Source organism: Pezoporus occidentalis, unplaced genomic scaffold (genome assembly GCF_034315485.1).
Source record: "Pezoporus occidentalis ecotype Australia unplaced genomic scaffold, CSIRO_AGI_Poc_V1 ctg46, whole genome shotgun sequence".
Lineage (NCBI taxonomy): Eukaryota > Metazoa > Chordata > Aves > Psittaciformes > Psittacidae > Pezoporus > Pezoporus occidentalis.
The window spans coordinates 4,274,697-4,299,622 of NW_026915791.1; the positions used below are offsets into that span (position 1 = coordinate 4,274,697).

Here is a 24,926-nt window from a genome sequence, read left to right on the forward strand (position 1 = left end):
AAAGTTCATTAACATATCCTTGGCAGATATTAGGAATACACACAGAATGTTTTTTACATATCCTTCACAAATTCTTTACCTTGCATACTGCTTATACAAAATAGAGTAATAGTTAGCCATAGGAGGACGTGAGGAAGATACTGACAATTACTCATTAGGGAGCAGAAGATAAATCTCCAATAACAGTGTTACGTTCCTGTTGGCCCTGCCCTGGAGTGCTTTCTTTCATTATTAAATCCTGAGGAAAGTGAGCAACTCTCACCTCAGCTACTGCCTTTGTACTAATATCCACCAGCGTTTCTGAAGAGTTCAGCCAGAAGATCCCTGTAGTTCTGTTAGGCTTGTGTGCTAAGAGAAGTGGCACAGAACCATAAATGCCTATTTTGTCATGTATCTTGTGGCCGAAGATATCCAAATTATAAAGCCGGTAGGCATCACCATCACTAGGACAAACAAAGATGTGTTTGTTATATGTAAGCATCCTGCACCAGGCCAATTTTAGCTCTATTGCTGTTCCACTAAACTGAGTGAACACACTGTACTAAGGTCCTTAGTTTAGCACACAGAGCTGAAATGTGGACAGCCTAGATTACTGCTTCTTTGCTTTAGCTATCTGAATCAAACATTTTTGCTGCCCGTGAGACTACTGTTCATTTGCTCCAAGTCCTAAAATATGAATACTGAACTCCTCTGTAGAGCTTCTAAGTTATGCTTAAACATGACCAATCCTGCAATTCAGAAAAAAAGAAAAAAAGCATGAAAGATGGAGAGAGAACAGAAAGGGTCATTCATGAAATTGCAGAGTGGGAAGGGAAACCAGAACAACTTACTTCACATGGACAGGGGCTATGATTCAGTTTGCTGTATCATTAAACTAAAATATACACTATATACTATATATATCTCAAGCTGTTGCCTGCATTAAATTATTAAGACAAAGTTACAGCTCTCCTCTATGAAAATGATACTGCTTTCAGTAGCAATCCACTACCTTTACCTGGTGTTTTTGAGAAGAAGTCCTTCTGTGCGTTGTGGTATTCCATAGATGTGGTCATATGCATGTAAAGAGAAGTCCATCCCTACAGAACTAGGACCTGTGGGAATAACATTAAAAGAGAAGACCACAGAGTTCCATTCTCAGGAAGCAACAGAGCAGAACAACCTATCTAAAAAAAAAAAACCATCAAAAAGCAAGTTTTAATAATTAGCTCTTTCATACTTGCTTTCAACTTCACCTTCATTATTACTTCTGTAGTATAGAGGTAAAGTTTTGAACAGATTTTACTGTATTTATTCTGATTTTGATTTGCTTAAGAAGGTAAAATGGATCACTTTAACAGGAAAAAAAAACAACTTGTAATAGGGGGTCACATCTTTATTCTGTAGTGAAACTGCTTGAAATTATCTCCTGTTTCTATCCCAGTACCTACAAGCCAAAATTTGCAGCATGATGGTACAGCAGATTGGGCTTTAGACTCAGAGTTGCCTGTTTTCTACTGCTCTTCTCTTCAGCCCCAGCCAGGGGAGAAGCATGCACAAGAGCCTCTTCCAGTGATAACATCTTGTCACATTAGTGAATCCAGATCAACTTTTGGCAGGTGACCAGAGATCCTGTAGACTGAGAAGCAGTGGCTTCAGGATCCAAACTTGACCATGTAGACTTTATTCCTCCAACACAGAAAAACACGATGCTGGCCTAATATATCAGATACAGTAAGAACAATAAGGGCATCAACTTCCTGCCCCTCTGTGTCTTGACTGTCAACTGAAGAAGCTCTTGTCACCAGAAGGAAGCTCTTTCAGACTTCCCTCTCACTACTACAGCTGCTGGGTAGTGCTGGTTACTATAAAATTCTGCATAATAGTGGTAATGGACAAAGCTAATGAACTTGATTCATGTAGAATACAACTGGACAGACAGCAGATCATCATAAATTTTGGTAATTAATAATTTAAATTGTATTTGAGCTACTGACCTACACATTTCTACAACCTTCTTATTCCTTAAGACTGTTCAGTGTTTCGGTTTTGTAGTCACCACTTACAAAAGATTTTCTCTGTGACAATTACTAATGCTTAGATATCATGATTTCTGATATGTCATGAGAATAAACTACAAGAAAAACCTGATATCACACATTATATACCAGTCAGCCAATGCAGATAGGGTTATCCTGTGTCAAAAATGGTGCACAGTGAGCTGACTAAATGGGTCACATTTAATGTGTTCTTTCCTAAACAAATATCTAATGAATATTTCCAGTATTTTTGTCAGATTTGTTACCCATCACTGATATCTGAGAGGCAAAGCAAAAGGAGTGAGCAAGACGTTTATAAACATTAAGCTGCTAAACAGAAAGCAGACAGAAATACAAATGAACACAGGTATATACAAAGTTGTAAAGCAGTTTTCAGAACTAGACTGATTCTTACCGTGAGCTTTGATATCTAAGAAACTGCCAAATTTCTCTTGCCAGAGACCCAGATCCTCTTGTTTCTCCTGCATAAACAGAAATAGCGAAGCTTTGCAAATGCAAATGCTCACACCATGTACTTCTAAGAAGAATATTTACTCACATGAGATTTGTACACTGTTAACTCTTTTATTTTCCAAACATGTTTAATATAAAGAAATCCAAAACACAATTCAGATCCTGCTGCAGGAATTTACACTGAAAAACTGATATGCTAGTGGAGCACAAATGCACTCTCCTAGAGTATAGGAGTAACACCTGAGGTCTTGGATAGAACCATAGAACCCCAAAAGATCACCTGGTCCAACCTTTCATGGGAAAGGGAGCCCAGATGAGATCGTTTAGCACCCTGTCCAATTGCATCTTGAAAACTGCAAGTGACGGGGACTCTACCACGTCCCTGGGGAGATTGTTCCAGTGAATGATTGTTCTCACTATAAAAAATTTCTTTCTTCTGGATGCTGAACACAATTGTGAAATGCAAAGATTGCATGGATGGAACCAAACAGGAAAACCTATACAAACAGAAACCAACCCAATCCCTAAACAGTAAGGGTCAGATAACAAAAAAAACCTCTCCAGACTCTCCAGAGTCCTGCATGTGTAACCAATACTTCCAATCTCCTTCAAATTTTCAGCTTTTTGCCCTGCCATTCATTGTCCTAGAATTTCCACATTTTGCAGTGTCTTTCCTGGTTTTCTTTTCTACATTCATGCCAGAATAAGCAGACTTGGCCTCTTGCAGCTGTGTGACTTCCCTAGAGCACGCACGCTCCGTGTCAGAACTCAGAGTTCAGACACAAGTATGCTGAAGGCAACATAGCCCCTGCCATTTATAACAGGATAGTGGAGTAAGCAGCCATCTGTTCTACAGGAGGCTAAAATTATATCACGGACATAACTCAGCCTCCTGAGAATACTCATATGTGCCCATATGTACTGCCAGGACCTGGTCTTTTTTTCAGACAGAATATTACTTCTGTATTAAGCATGAATGTATGTGAAGGCATGTCTTTTGGACTGTTGAAAGGACAAAAGAGAAAGACATTCTAAATAAGAAGGCCAGGGAAAAAAACATTTTTGGGCTAGATCTACTTGACTGATGCCTTCTATAGCCCTGGTAAAACACATAAATCTTTACTCAACTGTGAATTTGCAAAATATTTCTATATGAAATACCAGATCCTTTTTTAATTTCACTGGAAAGTGGTTAGACTATATCTGTAAACACAGCAGCAGAAGAAATGAACATATGATCCTCCTTTCTACAAAATGTTCATGCTGGAATTGAAATAAGCATGAGTTACCTTAGAGGAATCACTTGCTGCCTCCTCATTTTCTGCTGTAATTTTTCTAGTGAAAACAATTACAAACAATCAGGTCATTGTTAATGTAAGTAAGGATTTCAATCAGAAAATTCATTTATCATTATGCATTGCCTTAAACATTATATTAGAGTTTTGGTGCTTGACTATTCTGAATATTGATGTCATAGTTGAGAGCTCTAACCCTCAAATCATTTTAATATGCAATGTCTTAAAATAACCTTTACTCCATATTTGAGTTAGATTGACTTCTTAGCCTTTCACATTTATTTCTATCATCTGCATCAGCATTTCATCTACACAGATCTCCACTTCTTTGTCATTCTCTGTTATGGGTTCTCTGTTAATTACAATTTTTGAAATAATGCTCTCTAGGAGAGATGCTTGCTATGCTCTTTTTCTAGTCACGACATGTCCTGCACTGTGTTTTCTCACCTTTCTAGTGCTTTGCAGTGAGACTGACCTGTAAAATCTTCCCGCTTGTATGGCACATTATAAGTTGAACAAAACTTAATTTAAGAGCTTATATGGTGAATAAAACTTACCTGAAGAGTAAGTTTAGTCATAAAAGGAGATGAAACTAATAACTCATCATGCTACCATCACTTATTCCCAAGAAAGACAAGGGGTACCAGGATACTTTAGCATTTTACAGAATTGGCCATTAAATTAGGTTAACATTTTGCACATGGCTGCTGCAAGGGATTAGAACAGTCTGGAGTGAATTGATTTGAAGTGAGGAAGTTAAAACTTCACCATATTACTTAGCAGTATGAAGTAGAAGGAAAGACAGACTTCAGTGCATAAGAGCTTCTATCACAGAAATTGCAGTTCCAAAATTGTCTTAGCTACAGCACAATCAGTATATATTACGATGTGACAGACAGATACTATACCTGTCACTGGGAGGTGGTTGTAGATGCTCAAAGTATAACAACCCATTGGAATTCATGCTCAGAACAGCCTCACCCTTGGACTGTAGCTCAATCTGGAAGGGGTTTGCTGTGACTTGAAGTTTGCAGTCCTCATTAACACTTGACAGCACCAAAATACCTGCCTCATTCTGGGATATGAAGAGTCTGGCAAATGAAAAGCAATGTCAGTTTTATAAGAATTATCAGCATTTGAAATCCAATGTAACTAATAATTACTTGAAACAAAATATGGGCTGAGAATATCTACATGCATTAGAAAAAAAAAACCAAAGCTAATTTTGAGGCAAAGAACTCCAGAAATACATGCTGTGTTCAGGGTTCACTGCACAGTGCAACAGGTGGCTAGAGAAGTGCAGTGAAAACTATCCAGTTTGAATTCCTTTCATATTAACAGGTAATGTTTTAGGTAAAAATGATGCATCATAACAAGTAGGCTATTTTCAAGTAGTTTTGTCACATATGTAAGAAACTTGAGGCTTTCTCCTGTGTATTTAACATGAATTTTTGAAAATTTAACTACATACTCTTCCCATAATAACTTTGTATTATATAGAGACAACTGTAGTGTAGCACAGATGAAGGAGAAGCAAAACAGTCTTGCAAATGAAGCTGTGTAAGTTACTTAGGTGCTAAATCATCTTCCCATCACTTACCTTTGGGTGGTAGGTTCCTTTATAAGAACATCACGAACTTTGTATCTTGCTCTGAGAGGAGATGCCTCATCAATTTTAAGCCTGAAAATATTGCCTTCTATTTCACAAATTTCTACTTGTAGAAGAACCTGGAAGCAAACAAACAGATAAACTGGCAGGGATAAAAATTACTGACTTGCTTTTCAACTCAACATCACCAAACGTTTACTGTCTGGGGAAAAAGAAAAACATGCCAACTTTCTGATTTAGTGTTCTTTAGCACTACTGAGCAACAATCATCCATATGAATTTACACCAGCTAACTCTACTTCTCCCCATTGAAGAAACAATTATTTTTCAACAGACTCTTTATCTTCAGGTCTCTCTTGTCTAGCATTTTGCAGGTCTCTCCACAAGCAGCACGGAAATCAGGGGTAGTATACATGAATCTTGAAGTCCAGACAATTTCACTACTGTGCAGCCAATGGAAGAGTGAGATACTACCGAGACGTGGGCTTTTCGCAAAATGTCAGTGCTGTGTGTTCTCTAGTAATTCACAGTGGTGCTGACACTGATGTACTATGTCAGAATCATAGAATCATAGAATCGTTAGAGTTGGAAAGGACCTTAAGATCATCTAGTTCCAACCCCCCTGCCATGGGCAGGGACACCTTATGGTAAATCATATCACCCAAGGCCTCGTCCAACCTGGTCTTGAACACTACCAGGGATGGAGCATTCACAACCTCCCTGGGCAACCTATTCAAGTGCCTCACCACCCTAACAGGAAAGAATTTCCTTCTTATATCCAACCTAAACTTCCCCTGTTTAAGTTTTAACCTGTTACCCCTTGTTCTATCACTACTGTCCCTAATGAAGAGCCCCTCCCCAGCATCCCTATAGGCCCCCTTCAGATACTGGAAGGCTGCTATGAGGTCTCCACACAGCCTTCTCTTCCCCAGGCTGAACAGCCCCAACTTCCTCCGCCTGTCTTGACATGGGAGGTGCTCCAGTCCCCTGATCATCCTCGTGGCCTCCTCTGGACTTGTTCCAACAGTTCCATGTCCTTTTTATGTTGAGGACACCAGAACTGTACACAATACTCCAGGTGAGGTCTACCTGAAGTACACCTAAAGAAAATGCATTATACTGCCCTACCCACTGTAATTTGCTATTTAGAGTGGGAAGTCACTCTGTTCTAGCTCATACAAAATGACTCATTTTTCTTCCATGGAAGATCCCTATACCACAAATCTATTTTTTTCCGCTGTTTTTTTTCTTTCTTAATCTCTCCTTCTGTGATACACAAATGTCCCTGAGGAATTCTGGCATATGTTTTCCCCACAGAGGCTTCAGCCTTTCATCTACCCTAAAATCTAGAAAAAAAAATAAATAGACTCCTTTTTCTGTGCTGACTGCAGAGAAGGTCAGGATTAACAAGAGAGGCAGAAAATATATTTATGCAGAGTGTCTATATAGTATAGTGCTTCAAGCATGGAAGAGAGCTGTAGTTCCAAACTCCTGCAGTCTGAGCACAGGTTAGGTTGCCTGTTCTCTGAGTGAATGTGCTAGCTGCTACCCTGTTCAATTAGAGAAACAGGAGACATCCCTCTTCCTGGCTGTCTTCTTAAATGCAAAGACTTCTTTTTCCCCAAAAACTGCCTTTGTGCAAACACAAGAATACAAAGGCATGGTTAGGAGGTGCTGGTCTTCTTATTCCTTTACAGAAAAATAATTAATTATTATGGAATAGTGGAGAAAACACTGAATTAAAGACATTTATTTTTGTTTTTCAGATAGAGTTCTATTCAGATTTTTCATTAAGTTGTTAATGATTCCTTAAAATACCTGTTCTCCCTGACCAGTCCCAAGCTGTCAAATAAATACTGACCAGTAAGGTCATCTTTAGACTGATATTTTGCCTCATATCTTAAATACCTATCACTGCAGAACCTCAAAACCCGCAAATATTACCAGAATTGTTGATAATATTCACTGCTCTTTCTGTAAGCACCTTCTTATGCTGGGTGGGATCTCACCTTATTCTCCTCATGAATAATTTGGAATTTGACATTCTCATCACTCAATGTGACTGAATCCAACAATGCTCGATAAGAGGATTTTCCAGGGTGCAGAAGTTTCTGACGCCTGTCAAGACAGAAAATTATTCTGGGTCACCCTAATTGTTGTAGCTTATATAACACAGTGGGACACAATGTTTTTCAAAATGTTTACATAATAATTTTATCTTGAAATTTTTCAAATGCAATTATTATCAGGGCTTCAAGTCAATGGAAAATAGAAGTAACATAGTTCTGAGCACACATACATGTTTATGAATGAGGTGTTAGAGGGGTTTGCTCACTCATCACTGCTTTATATGGGTTTGTTTTAAACAGTAGTAGTCTTAATTCAAGTGTCCAACAAGATTCTCAGCTGTCCAGCTACATTCTTCTTCTTCTCATTACCCCAGAACTTTCAGCTGAATAACTTGCTTTTCATTTTCTGTCATAAAACCCTGCTTCACCTGCAAGCCCCTGGTGAACAGCTTCTACATTCTGTGGTGATGAAGCAGTTTATGTTTGTAATTTGTAACCTCCTGAATACACCCTGAGGAAACTTTTTCAATAAGCTTGCCGATTACTGAGCTTTGACCACAGCTTTTGGCCCTCATGATGTTTTTAGGACAGAGATCCTAAACAGAGGTTCTTTTAACCATTTGTAGAATGCTCCTTGCTAAGCCCAGGTCTTAGGAACTATTTGAAGAAAAGTATCTTGGAGGCTACCTTGAAGGGAGCCTTCTTCATTAGTAAACTGACTTTGTTTCCTTGCAAACATGTTGCACAAATGCAAGCAATTAGACAAAGGATTTCTTTTAAAAGCAGAGCAAAGATCAGACCTGATGCTTGTCAATTCGGAGCAACCTCCTGCTGAGAAATTAGATGTGTTAAGTTAAAATGGTGACAGGCTAGAAAGGGCTAGTATGAAAAGAGGAAGGAGTCCTGCTCCCTATGGCAAAATGTTATTGGGTTTCTGAACCTAATTTCCTGCAGAACAGAAATTAGTATCTGAAACTGTAACCAATTATGTCAACGACTGATTAGCAATCATTCCTTTCACTTACATAGCAATAGTTAAAATATTGCTGGGGCTTTGTCAGATGAGAGGACTGACCTTTGAATTTTAACAGAACATGTCTTATATGTAAGCTTCCACCTTTTAAAATATGCTGATTATTACATGCTGAGAGGTGAGTGGAACACTCACTTTGAAAGATAAATCCTGAAAAGTAGCAGACTTATGTGCAACTACTTCCTGCATCTTTTAATACTACTGGTTTAAAAACCAAAACCAAAACCAAACGAAACCTACACTACAATTCTTCTCCTTACCTGTAAAAAGCAATCTGGTTGCATTTCTTAAAGGTGCTTTTGTCCACAGCCTCATCTTGGACACTGGAAAGAACAGATAAAGAAAATGTTTAAACCTGTTCACTAGATACCTGCTGAATAATCAGATGATGTGGGTCCTCCTCAAGTGGAGTAAGGATTCAAGAGGGTGCAGACAACTCTGGTGACATAAAATGTCTTGGACTTTGAAGTACTGTGTGTAGATACAGGAAGAATGTCTTACACATTTAGTTCTATGTTAAAACATTTCTTTTTAAACTGATAATTTTGGCAAACAATTTTATTTGTTTGCTTGAACTGACTTTCAGCACTAGTGAATTCTTGGGGCTTTGCATTTTCAGGCCAGATCTCACTCTGCAGTCCTTACAGTTAAATATTACATTGCAGTAATGGGAATGGAGAAAGAGGCAGGATTGATAAAACAGGAGAAACCCTGCACCCTTCTCTTCTACCTGCGGTGGTACTTCTACTGTCCCTGCCGACAGCTCTATGTTATTGCTAGGCTTGAAGTAGCTTTTAGATCCATCAGGTAACTGTTTTGGCTTGCCTGAAAAAATGTACTGCCAGTCATGTCTACCATGAGAATACTTCCCAGAACATGCTGAGTTCAGACACGCATTGAAGAGAGTAAGTTGTTAGCACTGGCAAAGAGATGATACTTATTAATTATGTACATTCAACATAAAATGCAGGTGGCAGCCATGAAGACATAGTCTCATGAATTAAATATTAACAGACCTGGATTATTATTAGAAACCCCATAGTAACCATACATTTAGGCAATTAACACTTCCTATTTTTGCCTGAAGATACACATGCACTTTGGGTTTCAGCACCAGGTCTGTGGGACTCTGTTGCCGTATTTGACACCCTGGAACCTGACCACCCTTCAGCGGTGCAGCCTGTGCCCCAGCTATCCTGCGCATTATGAAACCTGCTCCGTGCTCCCCCTCCGCGGCACCAGCACGCCGGCCCCGCACTCCCCCGACTCTGGGACCTTGCGGGGCCCGGGCCCGCCACCCCGGCAACACCGGGAGCGAGGAGAGGGCCGGCCACCAGACAGCGGTACCTGACTTCCAGCGGCGGGACCACCTCCATGGCGTAACTGCCCTGGCGGGGAGAAGGGGTGACCGCCCGCCGGGGACGGCGGCAGGGCCCAGGAGGTCCCAGAGGAAGGGACGGCCGCCGGGATAGCGGCGGCGCTCCTCCTGAGGCGGCCTCTCCTCTCAGGCAAGACGACCTGTCACCGCGGCAGCCGGCGGACCCAGAGCGCGGCCGGGCCGGCGGCTGGCACCCAGGGGCGGTGACAGCCCGTGCTCAGCCGTGGAGCGGCTCCGCCCTCCGAACCGCTTCTGCCGGCCCTCGGCAGCCGCGTACCCCTGCGGGGAGCGGAAGAGGCGCGGCTAGCACGGTGGCGGCCTCCGTGCGGCAGGGATGGCGGCGCCGCGTTCCGGGGGGCGGCGGTGGCGGTGGCGGTCTGAGGCCATCCTGATGCGGCTGCTGGCGGTGCTGCTGTTGGCGGGCGCGGCGGGCGCCGGGCAGCGTTCCAAATGGCGGCTGCCGGTGCTCATGGTGAGTGGCGGTAGAGCCGCCGGGCCAGCGCGCTGTGGCGGCTGTGGGAGCGTGCGTGTGCGTGGCGGGGGTAGGAGGCCGCTGGTTCTCCCCGCAGGGAGAGCAGGCGGAACGGGCCCGTGCCGTCCACTCTGCTGCGGCCCTGCCGGCGGCGTCCCTGCCCGGGCCGCCTCTGTGTAGAGCCTGACCGATCCCGGGGTTGATGCGAGGGCGCCCGGCCGGGGCCCTCTGCCCGGCCTGAGCCCCTTTGGTGGTGCGGTGCTGGTAACAGGCAGGGGAGGCTTCTGGGGGAAACAGGCTCCATGGCCGGCGGAGGGAGCGTGGCGCCTGAGGGTCACTGAGGAGGGAGGTGGCGTCCCCGACTGGGGCCTGTGCAGGGAGAGCCTGGGCTAGCGGCCGCCGCCGTCGGGTTGCGCTGTGGCCTTGCTTCGGGCGAGCTGGGCCCCTGGAGCGCTGAACCGAGGGAGATGCGGGGCTCTGGGGAGGGATTTCCTGCCCTTCTGTTACACCGTCTGTGTTTGAAGTTGCGTGGAGAAAAGTTACTTTACCTCTCGGTAAGCCTGCCTTTACCAGGCTGCGAAGGGGAGTAGTGAACGCTCTTGAGCTTCTGGAACAAAATTAAAGATCGTGGTGAACACTCCTGTTGATTCTTAGAATAAGATTTAGGTTTTGTTGTTGTTGGGTAGTCCAGACCTTTTCATTAGCAAGAAAATGCTAATCGTTTCAGTGTTGACGAAATTGATTCAGTTTTGCAGAACAAAAAGCCCCAGGCCTCTCAAGAGATGGCTTGATTCTATCTTGAGTGTAGATTGAAGGGGTAGTGAAGCATGACTGGGAAGTCTAGTAGGGCTGGCTCCCAATTTGGCATTCATTTTCATTGCTATATTGACTTACAATGTCAGAGTGAAGATGTTTGCTTAAAATCGGTGATGTTAAGCCCACTGATATGTCTTCCTTTTGGTTCCCTTACAGGGGAAGAAGTTTAACTTTGGAAAGATTCTCTTCAGCAATACCACCATCTTCCTGAGATGTAAGTGGCTACAAGAGATTAACCTGCTCTGTCTGCTGTTTGACACCCCCCAGCTTTAACATTTGGGACTCAAAACACTGTGAACGGTTTAACTGCTCTGGTTGCACTGCCAGCTAATCTAGCACTGGATGGAAGCCATAGACCTGGTGTGGTCGGGTGTGTGATCTGTTTAGGCTGTAGCAGGAATGAATGGTTCTGTTCAGGCCCTCTGTGGAGGGGGCAAGATAGGCAATGGGAGCACCACTTCATTTCAGGTAGTGGATAATCCGGAAGGGAATGCAGGAGGGAGCCCTGCTGTGAGATGTGCTTTCACTGTTTTAGATGTGCTCAACTCCTCCAGCTGGGAGATCTGGTGCTGACTGAACAGACTGGGCAGTCTGTATTGAGGGGTGACTAATGCCAGTATGCAGGATGCAGTGCTTTTTGGAGCCCTGATCCTTTTTATCAGGGTGCTTCTGGGAATGGTAAGGGAATGTCATTGCACACTACAGTAGAGCTGTTTTGAGAGCTGTTGTGTTTTCCTGGTCAGTGTGTGTGCTAAAGAGCGAACATGTTTGCAGTCTTCCTGTTTGTGCTTTATCTCTATTGCTCTTTGCTCATCTGGCCAGGGATATAGATTTTAGGTAACTGCCCAAAGGAGAGTTTCTATAAAATACGCTCTTATCTGTAAACATGAGAACAATATTGAGATGGCAGCAAAGTGATCCACGTGATTTGTGGAAGTAAATAGCTGATTTAGAATCTTTTCCATGCACTTTGAGAATTTTAAGGGGTTGTTTGCACCTGTTCTTTCCATGTGGGGGGAAACTATTTTATCTCCAGCTCCTAATTGGGTGGTTATACAGGTACAGTATCTGTGAATGCCCTTCTGCACTTGCATCAAATGCAGAAATAAAAGTCACCTTAGAGACAATTAGTGATACCTGTGTCTTTGTCTCTTCAAGAGGTAGTTGTTGCTGTGATAGCACTTTTTTTAACTGACAAAATTAGTGTATCATGAGGATTAGCTAATGCTTCTTGATGAAACTGCTTATGTTGCTATGCTCTGTTATGTTTAGTAGCTACCTTATTGATTTTCAGGTTTAATTTCAGATACTTGCCCTTCCTGGGACAGTTTGGGGAGTTTGTTAAAGTGCCTCCATTAAGAACACATGAATCTGAAATAGGAGGCTGGTATGACAGCGGTTGTTAGTGAAGGCCCATCATGTCAGGGTTAAGGTTTTCCTGCTTCTCAAGTGTAGTTCAGATGCTGGCTTTCACATCTTGCAGCAAGACAATTGCAAGCATGCAGCTGCAGAATCAAAATGTGAAATCTGATGCTTGGAGAAAAGGAGGGGGGTTTGAAAGGGCTTTTTGAGCTTTGGAAGGTGTTAGGCTATCTTGTCTAAAGTTTAATAGAAATAGTGTACTTGTACTAATGTGGCACCTAAGATGTGAGTCCCCACAGTGAACTGTGGTATATCCGATGAGAAGTACAAATAACCAAGAGAAAATGGGAAATAAGGCATGCTGAAAACAAAATTTATTTGCTACAGGACAGGTTTGTGGCAGATCTGGCACTAAGAATTCAGTCCCCTGGCTCCTGACTACACTGTGCTGTCAGCCTTTGTACAGGCGTTAAGCCTTCAAAATTTTCACTGAAGACACCTGCTTTGCATACCAGTGTGATTAAAAGATTTACATGAATTTAGATAAGGTATTACTGAATGAGGAAGGAACAAAGGCTGGAAACTTAATTTCGGCTTCTCAGCCTAGATGATACTTAAACTGCATATGATACTAGGAAGCTTCAACTTCACATATGGTTTCTTTTCTGCCCGTGTCTGTGGAAACTGGTGTCTCTTGTTTGCTCTCTGTTTCCTCTTCCATCTGCTCTGTGATGTCTGTGTGGATGATATGACCCTTCTGGCCAAACATGATTGCTCATGGGTTTTTTCTGGTTTTGGTGAGCACCTGCACCTCCTCCTCCTTTTTATTTCCCTTTCTTGATTTCTGATTGTGTGTGTGTGTGTGGTGTACTGGTGTCCGATGCTTTTTGTTTCTGACTGGGAAGACTGCCACTGGTATTTAGTGTTGTCAATAATGAATTTATTTTTATCTACAACTGAAGTGCTATTATGGAGGCATCTGGTTTCCTCTGTAGGATCATGGTAGAAATCCTGCTGTGAGTACAGAGACTGCATTTGAGTTGAATGATGCTGGATTTTTGAAGACTAAGGAACTTAGATTCCCATGTAGCTGAGTTCAGTAAGTGCTATGGATCCCTCCTTTTTTTTCGGTAGCACTTTTTTCAGATGTTCTTCATTTGATCAATTTTATCAGAAGAGCCTTTCTCTTCTAAGAATTTGCCATCTACCCATGTCACTGCAGTACTTGTGTTGCCTTTTAGTTTTTGTTGTGCCCCCTGCAACATCTAGGGCTGCATGGAAAATATATGCCTTGTTTTCATCTGTAAGGTGTCATAAGGAAACTAATTTTCAGTGACTGCATTCCACTCCCTTGTGGTTTTTGTTTTTTCTTTTTTATTAATCTTTAGTATTAGAGACTCAGTTGTTGAGTTTTTAGCTCTACAAATATACTTGCTTTAGTAGTCATGTGGTTTCTAATGGGATTACTTAGGTAAGACTCCATGGCAGGGTCTTTCTTCTAATTGTGTTTTTTACCTGCAGTGGTCAATATGGAAGCATTCATTAAAAGTTCTGTACATGTAATACATTTGTGGATATGTGGTCTGAGATAATTGTTGCCTGTAAAAGTGTGGGGGCTTCTTAGCTACTAGAAACATGCTGTCAATTGGAAAGAGTTTTTCCGTATGTTAACTAGCAGAACCTGAACATAATCATTTAAATGTGTCTTCCAAGTCCCTGAATAATCACTGCTCATTTTGTTTACGGATGAAGCTTACCTTCTTTACATCAAATTCTCTTCATCATGCTTTGATGATTTGAAACACAAAAATCGCACAGCCTTTTCTGGGAAGAAGTTTTGTGTTTCACTTTTTGTGCATGTTTTTAATAAAGTGGAAAGTTGTCTTACTGTTATTTTAGGTAACATTGCAGCTTTGACAGTGAGCTAATGCATAGATGGCTTGTTTATCTTTTGGGAGTGAGTTTCGTCTTTTGTGTTGACTTGCAAAATCTTTTTTATTTATTTTCTTGGTGACAGCATTGGTATATTTAAATAATCTGTGCGAATTTCCCTTAGTATTAACCTGTTCTTGCTTTCTCTGCCTGCTGTGTGCCCCACACCTCTTGAAAAGGAAAGTCCTTTTACGTATTGTGATCACTTGGAGTGACTGCTCTTCTCTCTTTGCTATTTCTAGTTGCTGAAAAATCCCTGATTGTCTTTGAGAACAAAAAGTTTCCAAGTGATCTTTATCTCTTTAATACAACTGTGTAACATTATAATGGAAGTTTGTTTTCTACATACTTCCTTCTGTCACTGAACAATAACAGATTACTTGAAGAAAATGTTTTTCTATTGTTTTGCTTTCAGTTTGAAATAAATATAGTTATGGTAGTTTGGCACTGAATGGGAGGAAAAGCAATGGCAGGTAGAGGGTGTTACATGTTCTTATCTATTTTATTTTTGTTTTTTTTTTTAGTTGAAGGGGATGAAAAAGCTTGTGATCCCTCACAGAGTTACAATGTTACTTGGTACTTAAGATATTCTGATTGCTACAATGAAGTCTTCAACTTTGGGGTAAGAATTGTGTGGAAAAACATGGTTTATGTTTTCTTCATCTGTCTTGATGACCTTTATCCTATTAAATTGTGTTCAAGAGTGCTTGTAGAGGGAAGCTACAGTGCTCTCAAGGTCTCGCAGTTGCCTACTGATAGAAACCATTTGATATATTGGACGCTAACCTAAGTTCTATGTTTGGCAGGATGAACAGGCAGAGTACTATTTTGGGGCTACATCTGAAGAGCATCCGGGTTGGTCAGGATACTATGCCACTTCTTCTCTCCTCTTTCCAAATTGCTCTGAGCTGTTCAGACCTCAGGTATGGATAGAAACTGTTTGCTCTGATCTCTACTAGCTGTGTTAGACTCCTATATAAATATCACTGTAGGTTGGGAAGTGCTCGTTTTTATCTATTTATGGCAACCAAACTGCAGTGATGATTTCTTATTTTGCTTTATCCCTGGCTTGCTATTCAACATCTGGCCCACCATTGCAGGGGGAAACAAACCACTGTAAAGTTCAGTGGTTCTTTGTGTTTGTATTTCTGTATTCCAAATTTGTTTCCCTTACAGAAAGCTACTGCTAGTTGAGTAGAAGTGTGGGTGAAGCTCCCACTAAATTTGGGTCGATAAAGGACTAGCATTTTTTGCTTATAATGATGGAAATCAAAGAGTGTTAAGAAATGGGTTACTTAAACATTGACAGCAGGTTAAAAATTGAAAAATAAGTAGTGCAAAGACATGTTTGAAACAAATCAAATGGAAGAGAGAAGACAATACAAAACAGCATAGGGAAGTAATACGCAAACATAAGCTCTACACCAGCTGTACATCACCTGGCCAAGCTATGTGATCATACTAACGACAGTAACAATATAACACGCAGTCTTTCTTTTAATGGTCTACTTACTTAAGAATTCAAGGCAAATTGTGCAGTATTGCATCTGTGTTCAACCATTCCTGATTTAGACAGAATTGTAGATAGAGAATACTGGAAAATGTCTCATAACTATTTACCCTAGTGTGGTTTGCTTGGGGTTTTTTTGAGACATGCCTAAAGGTGACGTGAAAAGGGTTTTTAATATAAAAAAATACTTCTAATCCCATTGATATGTGAAGATGGCTTGAAAAGTTTTTTAAAAAATATCTGTATGCTGCCTGCTTTTTATGTTCAATAATATGAGAAGTTCTACTTGGTTTAAAGAAGAGATCTTGTGGGTTTAGCTGTGTAATGTGAACTTGGGCATCTTAACAGTGTCCAGGTTGGTGAAATGGGAGTTTTCAAAGTCTTCAGGTGACTTTCCCTCCAATTCCTTTAAAAAAAAATCTTAGCTATTAATTTCTGAAGTTTCATAGACATTTTTGCTTTTAGTATTTCAGCTCTTTTCTTGGGGTATAGCAGTTTCACTAGATTTCAAGTCACCATTGTTTGGGAGAGTTGGCAAAATCTGCATCTGTAATAGGCATCCACCCATCTAGGGACTTTTTTCGCATAGACTAAGGCAGAAATCTCCATATCCTGTTTCTCTGTAGACTTCATCTAGTAATAGAGATACACAACAGATTCATATTTGGAAAATAAAATTAGCTTCACTGCTGTGCTGTCTGTGGGTCCAGATCTAAAAATAGGCACCTGTTGTCTGAGGAGAGGAAAAGCAGCTCTCAAATGACAAAATATTAATCTAAGTATTCAAGACTCTCTCCACAAATGGACAGTTGTTGATTGAATAAAATGAAAGCTCTTTAATACAGCTGTTCAGAGAATCCTTCCTTATAATCAGCTTTATTGGAAGCTGTTCTGATAATGTCATGTTAACATGAAGGGGCTGTAAGTGCTGTAACTTCCTTATCTTTTGCAGATTTTCTACAAAGAATTTGTTCATCCAGAGCCTCTCTCACCTGAGAAACAAGAGGTAAGTTTTGGTTTTTCTCCTTCTAATGAGAGAGTGTAGGCATGGAAGAGAGAGTTTTGGCATATTGATTTATCCATTTTTCCATGTTTTTTTTCTTGAAGGGCTTAAAAGATAAGAAGGAGAGTGGAGGAAATCACACAATGGTGGCAGATAAAACTGTATGTATATTGAATACAAACATGGCTCCTAGCTGAGCAGTGTTAATTTGCTGTGTTTTGTGTGGTGTTTTTTTTGTTTGCTTTTTCCTGTGTGTATGTGTTTATTTCTGTGTTTAAGAAATTACTGATGGCATTTGCAGGGATGGGGCAATTCTGTGTTTTTTTTTTTTTTTTGACACCGAATTTTTATAGCTTGAAATTAGGAAGCACTGTGTGGAAAAACAGTAACAGAAACAGTAACTGCTGCTTCTACATGTGAAATATAGAACTCGTACCATTTGAACTGATGGCATAGATTAAAGAATAAATGTATCTTTTTCATAGTAACTTAAAGTAATTATTGGTATGATCTTTTAAATGGTGACTAATACTTAGGGATTACATTTGGTTTCATCTTTAATCAGTCTCTTAAAACATCGTACCTAACCAGTTGAGTGATTACTTTTGAATTTCAAATCTGTTAGTTTTTTTCATTATGTATTCTATTCAAGCCTTAACCAGGAACAATTGTCAGAGTAATCAAATTGAATGTCCTGTATGCCAATAAAGAAAATACATGTAACTCCCTGTGTACTTAACAGGGCCGTTTACCTTAAAGCTAACACATAAATAGCTGTGTGTGCAATTGTGAAATCAGGGGATGGAGATATTTTAAAGGCAAAATTGGTGTATGAAAAATATATCAATTTTCTTTTATGTTTACTGTCTTGTTTTTGGTTGTTTTTTTTTTTTTTTGTAACTAAGTCCTTTAATTTCAGTCAATATTAGCATAAGCTTTTCCTTTAATATATAAAATTCTGTTTGCTTTAGGTCTTGTAGACAGGAGGTTTTTTAAAAGAAATTCATGCTCCTAATACTGAAATTCTCTTGGGGAGGCTGTTATAAAAGGAGGCTTTGTGGTAGTTCTGCAGTAGTCATGTGAGTGGCATACATGTAGACAGTCTTAGTTTTAACCATAAAGCTGTTGGTAAATGTAGCAGTTTCTGAAATGTCTAGAATGTCTTCATTGTGGAATTAAGTTTTGTATGCTGGAGCTCAAGTGAATCTCTGATTTGTTTTATGGTGCAAATATTTATCTGGGCAAGCTTCCTCTGTTTGTTCTTTGGCAGGCTTTGAATCTTAGAGGTGTGAGAACTGCGTCAGGGCCAGTAGTAGTTTCCACACGAAAAGACAACTTTGGCAATTGTTTTACTTCTCATCTACGTTTTCTATCTTACCCTGTAAAATTCAGCTTTCATTGGGGAGCTGACATATATAGTTATGCTGTTGCCAAACAATTCATTCTGGGAGGAAGGAAGTGTCTCTGTGACAGTCCTAATGTTTCTAGATGAAAAGCAAGGAATAGGATGCTTTGCTGTTTTCTTTGGGGCTTTTGCAGTACCTTTGAGATGACTCTTGTAGTAAGCCAGTATTAAATTTGCAAATAAGACCCGATCACCTCCCAGGTCTTTGTGCATTCTTTTGGATTCAAGAAACTAAATTTTTGAGAATTTAGGGTCTAATGTCTAATAAATAAATTTAAAAATTACATACCATATACATATGAAAAAGTTTTAGGCCTGAGAAAGGATGAACTTTATTTTTATGTGGAAGAGACCAAAGATAGTAGGGTGCTATGGAGCTCAGAAGTTTTTTATTGATCCTCCAGGTCAAAGGAGAGGGCCTTGAAATGGCTAGTTGAATCCAGTAGGTTAACAAAACGGGGTGTTGCTGTTCCATGGGACTTCCTTTGGGAAGCCAGGTCTACTGGCGGCTGATGGAGTCTTGCCTGACAAGGGGAGCGGCAGAAGATCAGAGGCTTGCCAGGCTGGTAAAGGTGGCTTTAAACTAGATTTGGGGGAGTGGGACCAATCCATCCCAGCCCTACCAGCTGGATACCAGCACCTGCAGTGAATGCTTGGCGCAATACAAAGCTGCTTCAGCTTGTTCGGAGCTTGGCTCAGATGTCTCTACACAAATGCACGTAATATAGGGAATAAACACGAGGACTTAGAGATGTGCATGCACCTACAGAGGTTGGGTATCATTAGCATCAGGGAAACATGGTGGGATGGTTTCTATGGCTGGAGTGTTGGAACGGAAGGTTCTAGACTTTTTAGGAAATACAGGCCAGGCAGATGGGGAGGGGGTATAGCCCTTTATGTCACTGACCAGCTGGAGTGTATGGAACTCTGCCTGGGGATGGATGATGAATCAACTGAAAGCTTGTGGATCAAGATTAAAGGAAGAGCAGTGATAGAGGATGCTACTCTGGGGGTCTGCTACAGGCCACCCAGTCAGGAAGACTGTGTGGATGAAGCCGTCTATAAGCAGATAGGAGCAGCTGTTTAGTCTGGAGAAGAGGTGGCTGCATGGAGACCTCAGAGCAGCCTTCTAATATCAGAAGGGGACTTATAAGGATCACAGAGAGGAACTATTCATCAGGAACTGTAGCAATAGGACAAAGGTTAATGGCTTGAAACTTAAACAGGGGAGATTTAGGTTGGATATAAGGAAGAAATTCTTTACTGTGAGACTGGTGAGGCACTGGAACAAGCTGCCCAAGGAAGTTATGAATATGCCTTGCCTGGAAGTGTTCAAACCCAGGTTGGACAGGACCTTGAGCAACCTGGTCTAGTGGGAGGTGTCCCTGGCCAGGGCAAGGGTGTTGGAACCAGATGATCTTAAAGTCCTTTCCGACCTTAACCATTCTATGGTATCACACATGTATGGTGAGTCTACTTCTGTCTTTCTCGTGTTTTCTTGATTATGCACTGTCTACATGTAGACATTTTATTTTCAGGCAATGAATGCTGTTATCAAAACTTGGCGAGATGGGCCATATATATTTATTGTGCAAATTGGAATTACAAATGCAAAGTATTCTACTACCAGAAATAATAAAGCAGAGAAGACAACGCCTTCCTCGTATCAAAATAAACCTTTTACAAGTAAGATAGCTATTTATATAGTAAGATAAAAATACAGTGCCTTTTTTAATGTATGCCAGTCTGAGTGTATTCTGAGGTACTGTTAATATCTACTGTATGGTTCAATTTCATAAGACACTATCCTTGATTTTGCATAGGTGATTGTTATTGCCTTAAAGATCCTAAGGCTGTTTGTTTAGTTTAAAAATGGAAGTAAAGAATCCCAAGCAGTTCAATTTTGAGGCTTGGTGGTGTGTTTTCAAAAATGTGCAGACCAACCCAGTGATTCATATGTCATGTAGCATACAAAGATCTTAAGTGTCAACTTGAAATGATAGTATATCTAACAGTGCATTGATAACCTGTCCAGACTTCAAAGAAATTTGGAAATCCCCTTAAAAAGTTAACTTACTTGTGTTTCTGAACTTCCCTGTTACACATGGATCTTCAGCACAAACTACTTTAAGTATTGCTATGAGTTACTTGGTAATGGAGCATGTCACTTTAATTGCATGCTTTTAGCTGAGTGTGTTATGAGTCTTAACTTTCTTTGATTAAAGTGCAAGTTAGATTTAAAAGCTATGTGAAGATTTGTAACTTCTTTGTGCTTGAGTAAAAATCAGTTAAGTACGTTATCCTGGCTTCCTCCTTTTGCATCCTGTAATTTGGTTTTTGAATTGTCTTTTGATAGTGACAGTAGAACTGAAGGGACCATATGAGTACCTCTCACTTGCAGATTATCCTCTGATGATTGTAAGTAAAACAGATTTTCTTTGACCTATTAGGGTGTCAGTTGATTCGAATCTCAGTTAAATACTCTCCTTATACTACTACTTTAGGAAACACAAAGCAAGTGTCTCAGAAAAATAACTTAGTAGTGGCTTATGGTTTGTTTTTTTGTTTGTTTTTTTCTTGTTTTTTTTTCATTTATTTTGTTTGGGCTTTTTTTTGTTCAGGTTTTTTTTTTTTTTGTGGTGGGCTTTTTTTTGGTGTTTTACACTAAATACAGGACAGGAAAAATAGACATAGATTTCAGATGTTTGCATATGCCACTAATGTCTTCCTCTGGATTGTTTGACTTAAAGCCTGTCAATTTGTAGTTCCAGAAGTTACCAGTATCACTAGCTAAACTGAGCAGCTTTACTTACTGTTTTTCTCCTTAGCTCATAGCTTGGAAAATCTGCTATTCTTTATGCTTTTGCTTACAGCTACCTTTTCATTTGTCACTGCTTTCTTTGTTCTTCTACAGCTTAATCTTCCTTCCTCCACCCCCATGAGGTCCTTAATACTGCCTAACAGTGAAAGCATAATTGAGCTACAAAGAACTAATCCCCTTTCTATTCAGAGGACTTTTTGACTTGGTTGCTAGTTGGTTCTGTGGAGGCTTAGAAAAGGAAAGAACTTAAATATTTATGTAGTGCTATTGATCCCCAGCTAAAGCTAAAGTCTGTCTACAAGTAAGGTCTCTAGCCTGACAGTATTGGCAAGAGTGGCCTGTAAACAGGGAGAGCCTGACTGCATTTCTGATGTGTATGTTTTACTTCCTGCAGAAGTAAAAAGCCTCCAGCAGCAATATTGACATGAAATTCATTAATGTGAATATCCTCACATGGCAGGTCCAGAAAAAGGTCTCTTCTAAATGTTTCTGTAGTGGAGCATCTGAATATGAATTAGCATGCCTAGATTCTTACCACGGGAAACTGTGATTATTATTAGCGTTTGTTGTGGTTTAAGTGCAGTCAGTAACTCAGACTCACGCAGCCCGCTCACTCACTCCCCCCCTCCTCCCCCCCTCCCCCTGCTCCTGGAGGGACAGGGAGGAGAATCAAAAGAATGTAACTCCCATGGGTTGAGATGAGAACAGTTCAGTAACTAAGGTATAACACAAGTCACTGCTGCTACCACCAATAATAATAATGATAAAGGAAATAACAAGGGAAGAGAATACAATACCACCAGCCGATACCCAGCCCGATTGAGCAGTGAACTAGCCCTTCTGGGTAACTCTCAGTTTACATCCTCGGCATGACGTGATGTGGTGTGGAATACCCTTTTGTCTAGTTTGGGTCAGGTGTCCTGTCTCTCCTTCCTCCTGGCTTCCCCTCCTCCTTGGCAGAGCCTGAGACTCAGAATGTCCTTGGTCATACTAAACATTACTGAGGTGTTATCAGCGCTGTTCCCCGGCTGAAAGTCAAAAACACAGCGCTGCACCAGCTACTAAGAAAGAGAAAAAAATGACTGCTACTGCTGAACCCAGGACAGTGTCCTATACTTTGGTATATCAAGTACTTCTTGATATTCATTTAATGTCTTCTTATCTCTCTTCTTAATCTCAGTGTCCTTTTTGAAAACTTAACTTGATCTAGTATGGTGCTGTCATTTAGAAAATTCAGTACTGAGTAGTGTTGTTAAGCTTATTATTCGCTGTAGGAGACATACCTTGAAAGTTCTTCTGGAGCAACTAACACTGGACTGGAGAAAAAATAATTGCAAAATTACAATATTTAAACGAATACCTGGGTTTCTTTTTCAATTCCAGATTATGGCTGACCTAAAGCTTGGTAAAAACCTCTCAAAAGTTAATTTCCAGCAAACTCGGAAGTTGTCAAATTATTTGAACAGAGGGTTTACAACCATCATCAGTTGCTTATCTCTGTTCTGTGGAATGTAAAGGTGACTTGCAAGCTTATTTGCAGAGCACCTTAAATGTAGGATGAAGTTTGTAGTAAAAAAATGTGTGAGAAGGAGCAGAGTTCCTGGTACTTGATTTGCCTGAGCTCTTATATGAGTTTTTGAAAGCTAGTAGCACTTGATATCTTCCTGAGAAAAATTGCCTGTGGATAAATAGGCTGCTCTTCAAGAGAGAAATTGCTCAGAAATTCAATTACTTTGATTCTGTTTGTTGGCAGTGAGATATTAGACTGTCCACGTAAAGAATCCAGAGAAGACAAAGGGCAGTGCTTGTTTCTGGTCACTTTTGTATATAGAACCACTATACTCAGGGATAAAATAGACCTGTCTTACAGTTGTGGAATGGAAACAAGGAAATTATTTTTCTGGATCTGAGGCTCCTATTTCTTGTTTATTTTTGTGTAATAGTTTTTCATGGTGATGTGTATTGTGTACGTATTCTTCGGGGTTCTATGGCTTGCATGGTCAGCCTGCTATTGGCGGGATCTCCTGAGGATCCAGTTCTGGATTGGTGCTGTTATATTCCTGGGAATGCTGGAGAAAGCAGTGTTCTATGCAGAGTTCCAGAATATCCGCTACACAGGAGAATCTGGTAGGTAGCAGTTGCAGCTTGCAGTTTAATTGCTGGGGCATAGCACTATTGGCCTATACTAAATTGGGGTGACTGATGATATAATTACTTGAGGAAGGCAATTGGAGTTTCTGCATTTTTAATATACTTGTAGATATGATGATCTGTGTATTTCTAAAGCTAAAATGCTGTTGCTTTCACTGACTCCTGAGTGTCCTGTATTAAGGATGTAAAATGGTAGATTCTGAGGAGTATTCGCTATAATGCTGGCTTGAAGTTTAAAATTGGACTTCCTAAGTGTGGCTTATAATTAACTTCTGACAACTGGTATTGACTTTGGAAAGAGACTTTGAAACTCTTTGCTCAATGTGACAGCATTGCAGGTGACTTTTGGTATTCAGCCTATAGGCTGACAATCCATCTTAAGCACTTCTTTCCACATAAAACTTTGGGACTCTGTTTTTTTAAGTTTTTAGGATGATGCATATAAATGAAACTCTGCAAGTCAAACTTCATTATAACTTTGTTAATTGGCCACACCCATGGCACAGGAGGTTTTGTTGGTTGACTTGTCTGGAAGGTCATCCAAGCTGATCTTATGGATAAACATTTTTACAGATCATTTGCTCTCCACTTTCTATGGGTGTAAAATTTTTCAGCAGCTTTTTTATGCTAAGTGACCTATCTTTTCTGAAAGCTTATACCAGATATAGGTAATGAAAAGATACATGCTTTAGTAGCCTACTTTCTGAAATAATTGTCTGCTCTCGTACTATAATTGCATGCAATAGTTAATAAAACAGAAATTATATTTTAATAACCTAGCTTCCTCCTCTTTGCTTTTGGTAGTACAAGGAGCAGTAATACTGGCAGAACTGCTTTCTGCTGTGAAGCGCTCATTGGCTCGAACTCTGGTCATCATAGTCAGTCTGGGATATGGGATAGTCAAGTGAGTAGTTCTGTTGCAGGTTTGTTGTGTTCTATTAAGAGGCTTTTCACTGTTGGGTTTTAATAACTTAAGGGAGTATTTATCTCCCCGTACTCTGCTACATAAAAGGTAGATCTACAGTGCCTTATTGCAGAGGCTTTTTATTCACATGCTTCATGTCTTATGTTAGACTCAAGTTGATGTGACTTCACTTCCCCCCCCCCTCACTTAATCTAAATTTCACTTTGTTTTCCTACAGGCCTCGCCTTGGAGTTACTCTTCACAAAGTAGTTATGGCTGGAGCCCTTTATCTATTATTTTCTGGAATGGAAGGTGTTCTCAGAGTCACAGGGGTCAGTAATAACTGCTTGAATTTTCTGATATGCAACAGATGCTTACTGAGTTTTACTTACATGATAAGGGAGGATACCAGGGCTGATAGAAGGGAACAGAGACAGTGCAGTGGTTAAACTCAGACTGTGGGTATGGATTGTTGATAATTATTTGATGTTTTCTCTATCAGGATATAATTCTGTGTATTTTGAAATAATTCTAATAGTTTTCTGATTTGTCAGGTTTCAGACACTTTATTCTGCCAGGACCCTTGCGTCTAATGCTTGGGATTAGGTAGGACTAGTTGCAGACACAGCTTGGGTCACCTGGCCATGAGTCTGAAAAAAAAAATACCAGTAACA

The 24,926-nt window shown here is 40.5% G+C and overlaps 2 protein-coding genes across 5 annotated transcripts in view; one reads left to right on the forward strand and one right to left on the reverse strand.

The window, feature by feature from the left end:
• GANC (glucosidase alpha, neutral C) overlaps positions 1-10,089 on the reverse strand; it is a 25,285-nt gene extending 15,196 nt beyond the window's left edge. The window contains exons 1-9 of one of the 3 annotated variants that reach the window (XR_009967957.1): positions 9,846-10,089; positions 8,759-8,821; positions 7,406-7,514; positions 5,388-5,515; positions 4,696-4,878; positions 3,782-3,827; positions 2,434-2,500; positions 998-1,094; positions 263-443 (exon numbers count right to left, since the gene is read on the reverse strand). Coding sequence is in view for 2 of the 3 variants with exons in the window: in XM_062635694.1 (XP_062491678.1) it covers positions 263-443; positions 998-1,094; positions 2,434-2,500; positions 3,782-3,827; positions 4,696-4,878; positions 5,388-5,515; positions 7,406-7,514; positions 8,759-8,821; positions 9,846-9,874 (903 nt within the window). In the remaining variant the exon portion in view is untranslated. The remainder of the gene's footprint in view (positions 1-262; positions 444-997; positions 1,095-2,433; positions 2,501-3,781; positions 3,828-4,695; positions 4,879-5,387; positions 5,516-7,405; positions 7,515-8,758; positions 8,822-9,845) is intronic. The other 2 variants (XM_062635694.1, XM_062635693.1) reach the window with 2 other exon arrangements.
• The window catches only part of TMEM87A (transmembrane protein 87A), a 25,553-nt gene continuing 10,698 nt past the window's right edge, over positions 10,072-24,926 (forward strand). The window contains exons 1-11 of one of the 2 annotated variants that reach the window (XM_062635695.1): positions 10,072-10,348; positions 11,321-11,378; positions 14,983-15,080; positions 15,265-15,381; positions 16,921-16,974; positions 17,076-17,132; positions 19,915-20,062; positions 20,733-20,794; positions 23,141-23,324; positions 24,153-24,252; positions 24,491-24,584. In XM_062635695.1, coding sequence (XP_062491679.1) covers positions 10,211-10,348; positions 11,321-11,378; positions 14,983-15,080; positions 15,265-15,381; positions 16,921-16,974; positions 17,076-17,132; positions 19,915-20,062; positions 20,733-20,794; positions 23,141-23,324; positions 24,153-24,252; positions 24,491-24,584 — 1,110 coding nt within the window. In that variant the 5' untranslated portion in view covers positions 10,072-10,210. The remainder of the gene's footprint in view (positions 10,349-11,320; positions 11,379-14,982; positions 15,081-15,264; positions 15,382-16,920; positions 16,975-17,075; positions 17,133-19,914; positions 20,063-20,732; positions 20,795-23,140; positions 23,325-24,152; positions 24,253-24,490; positions 24,585-24,926) is intronic. The other variant, XM_062635696.1, reaches the window with a different exon arrangement.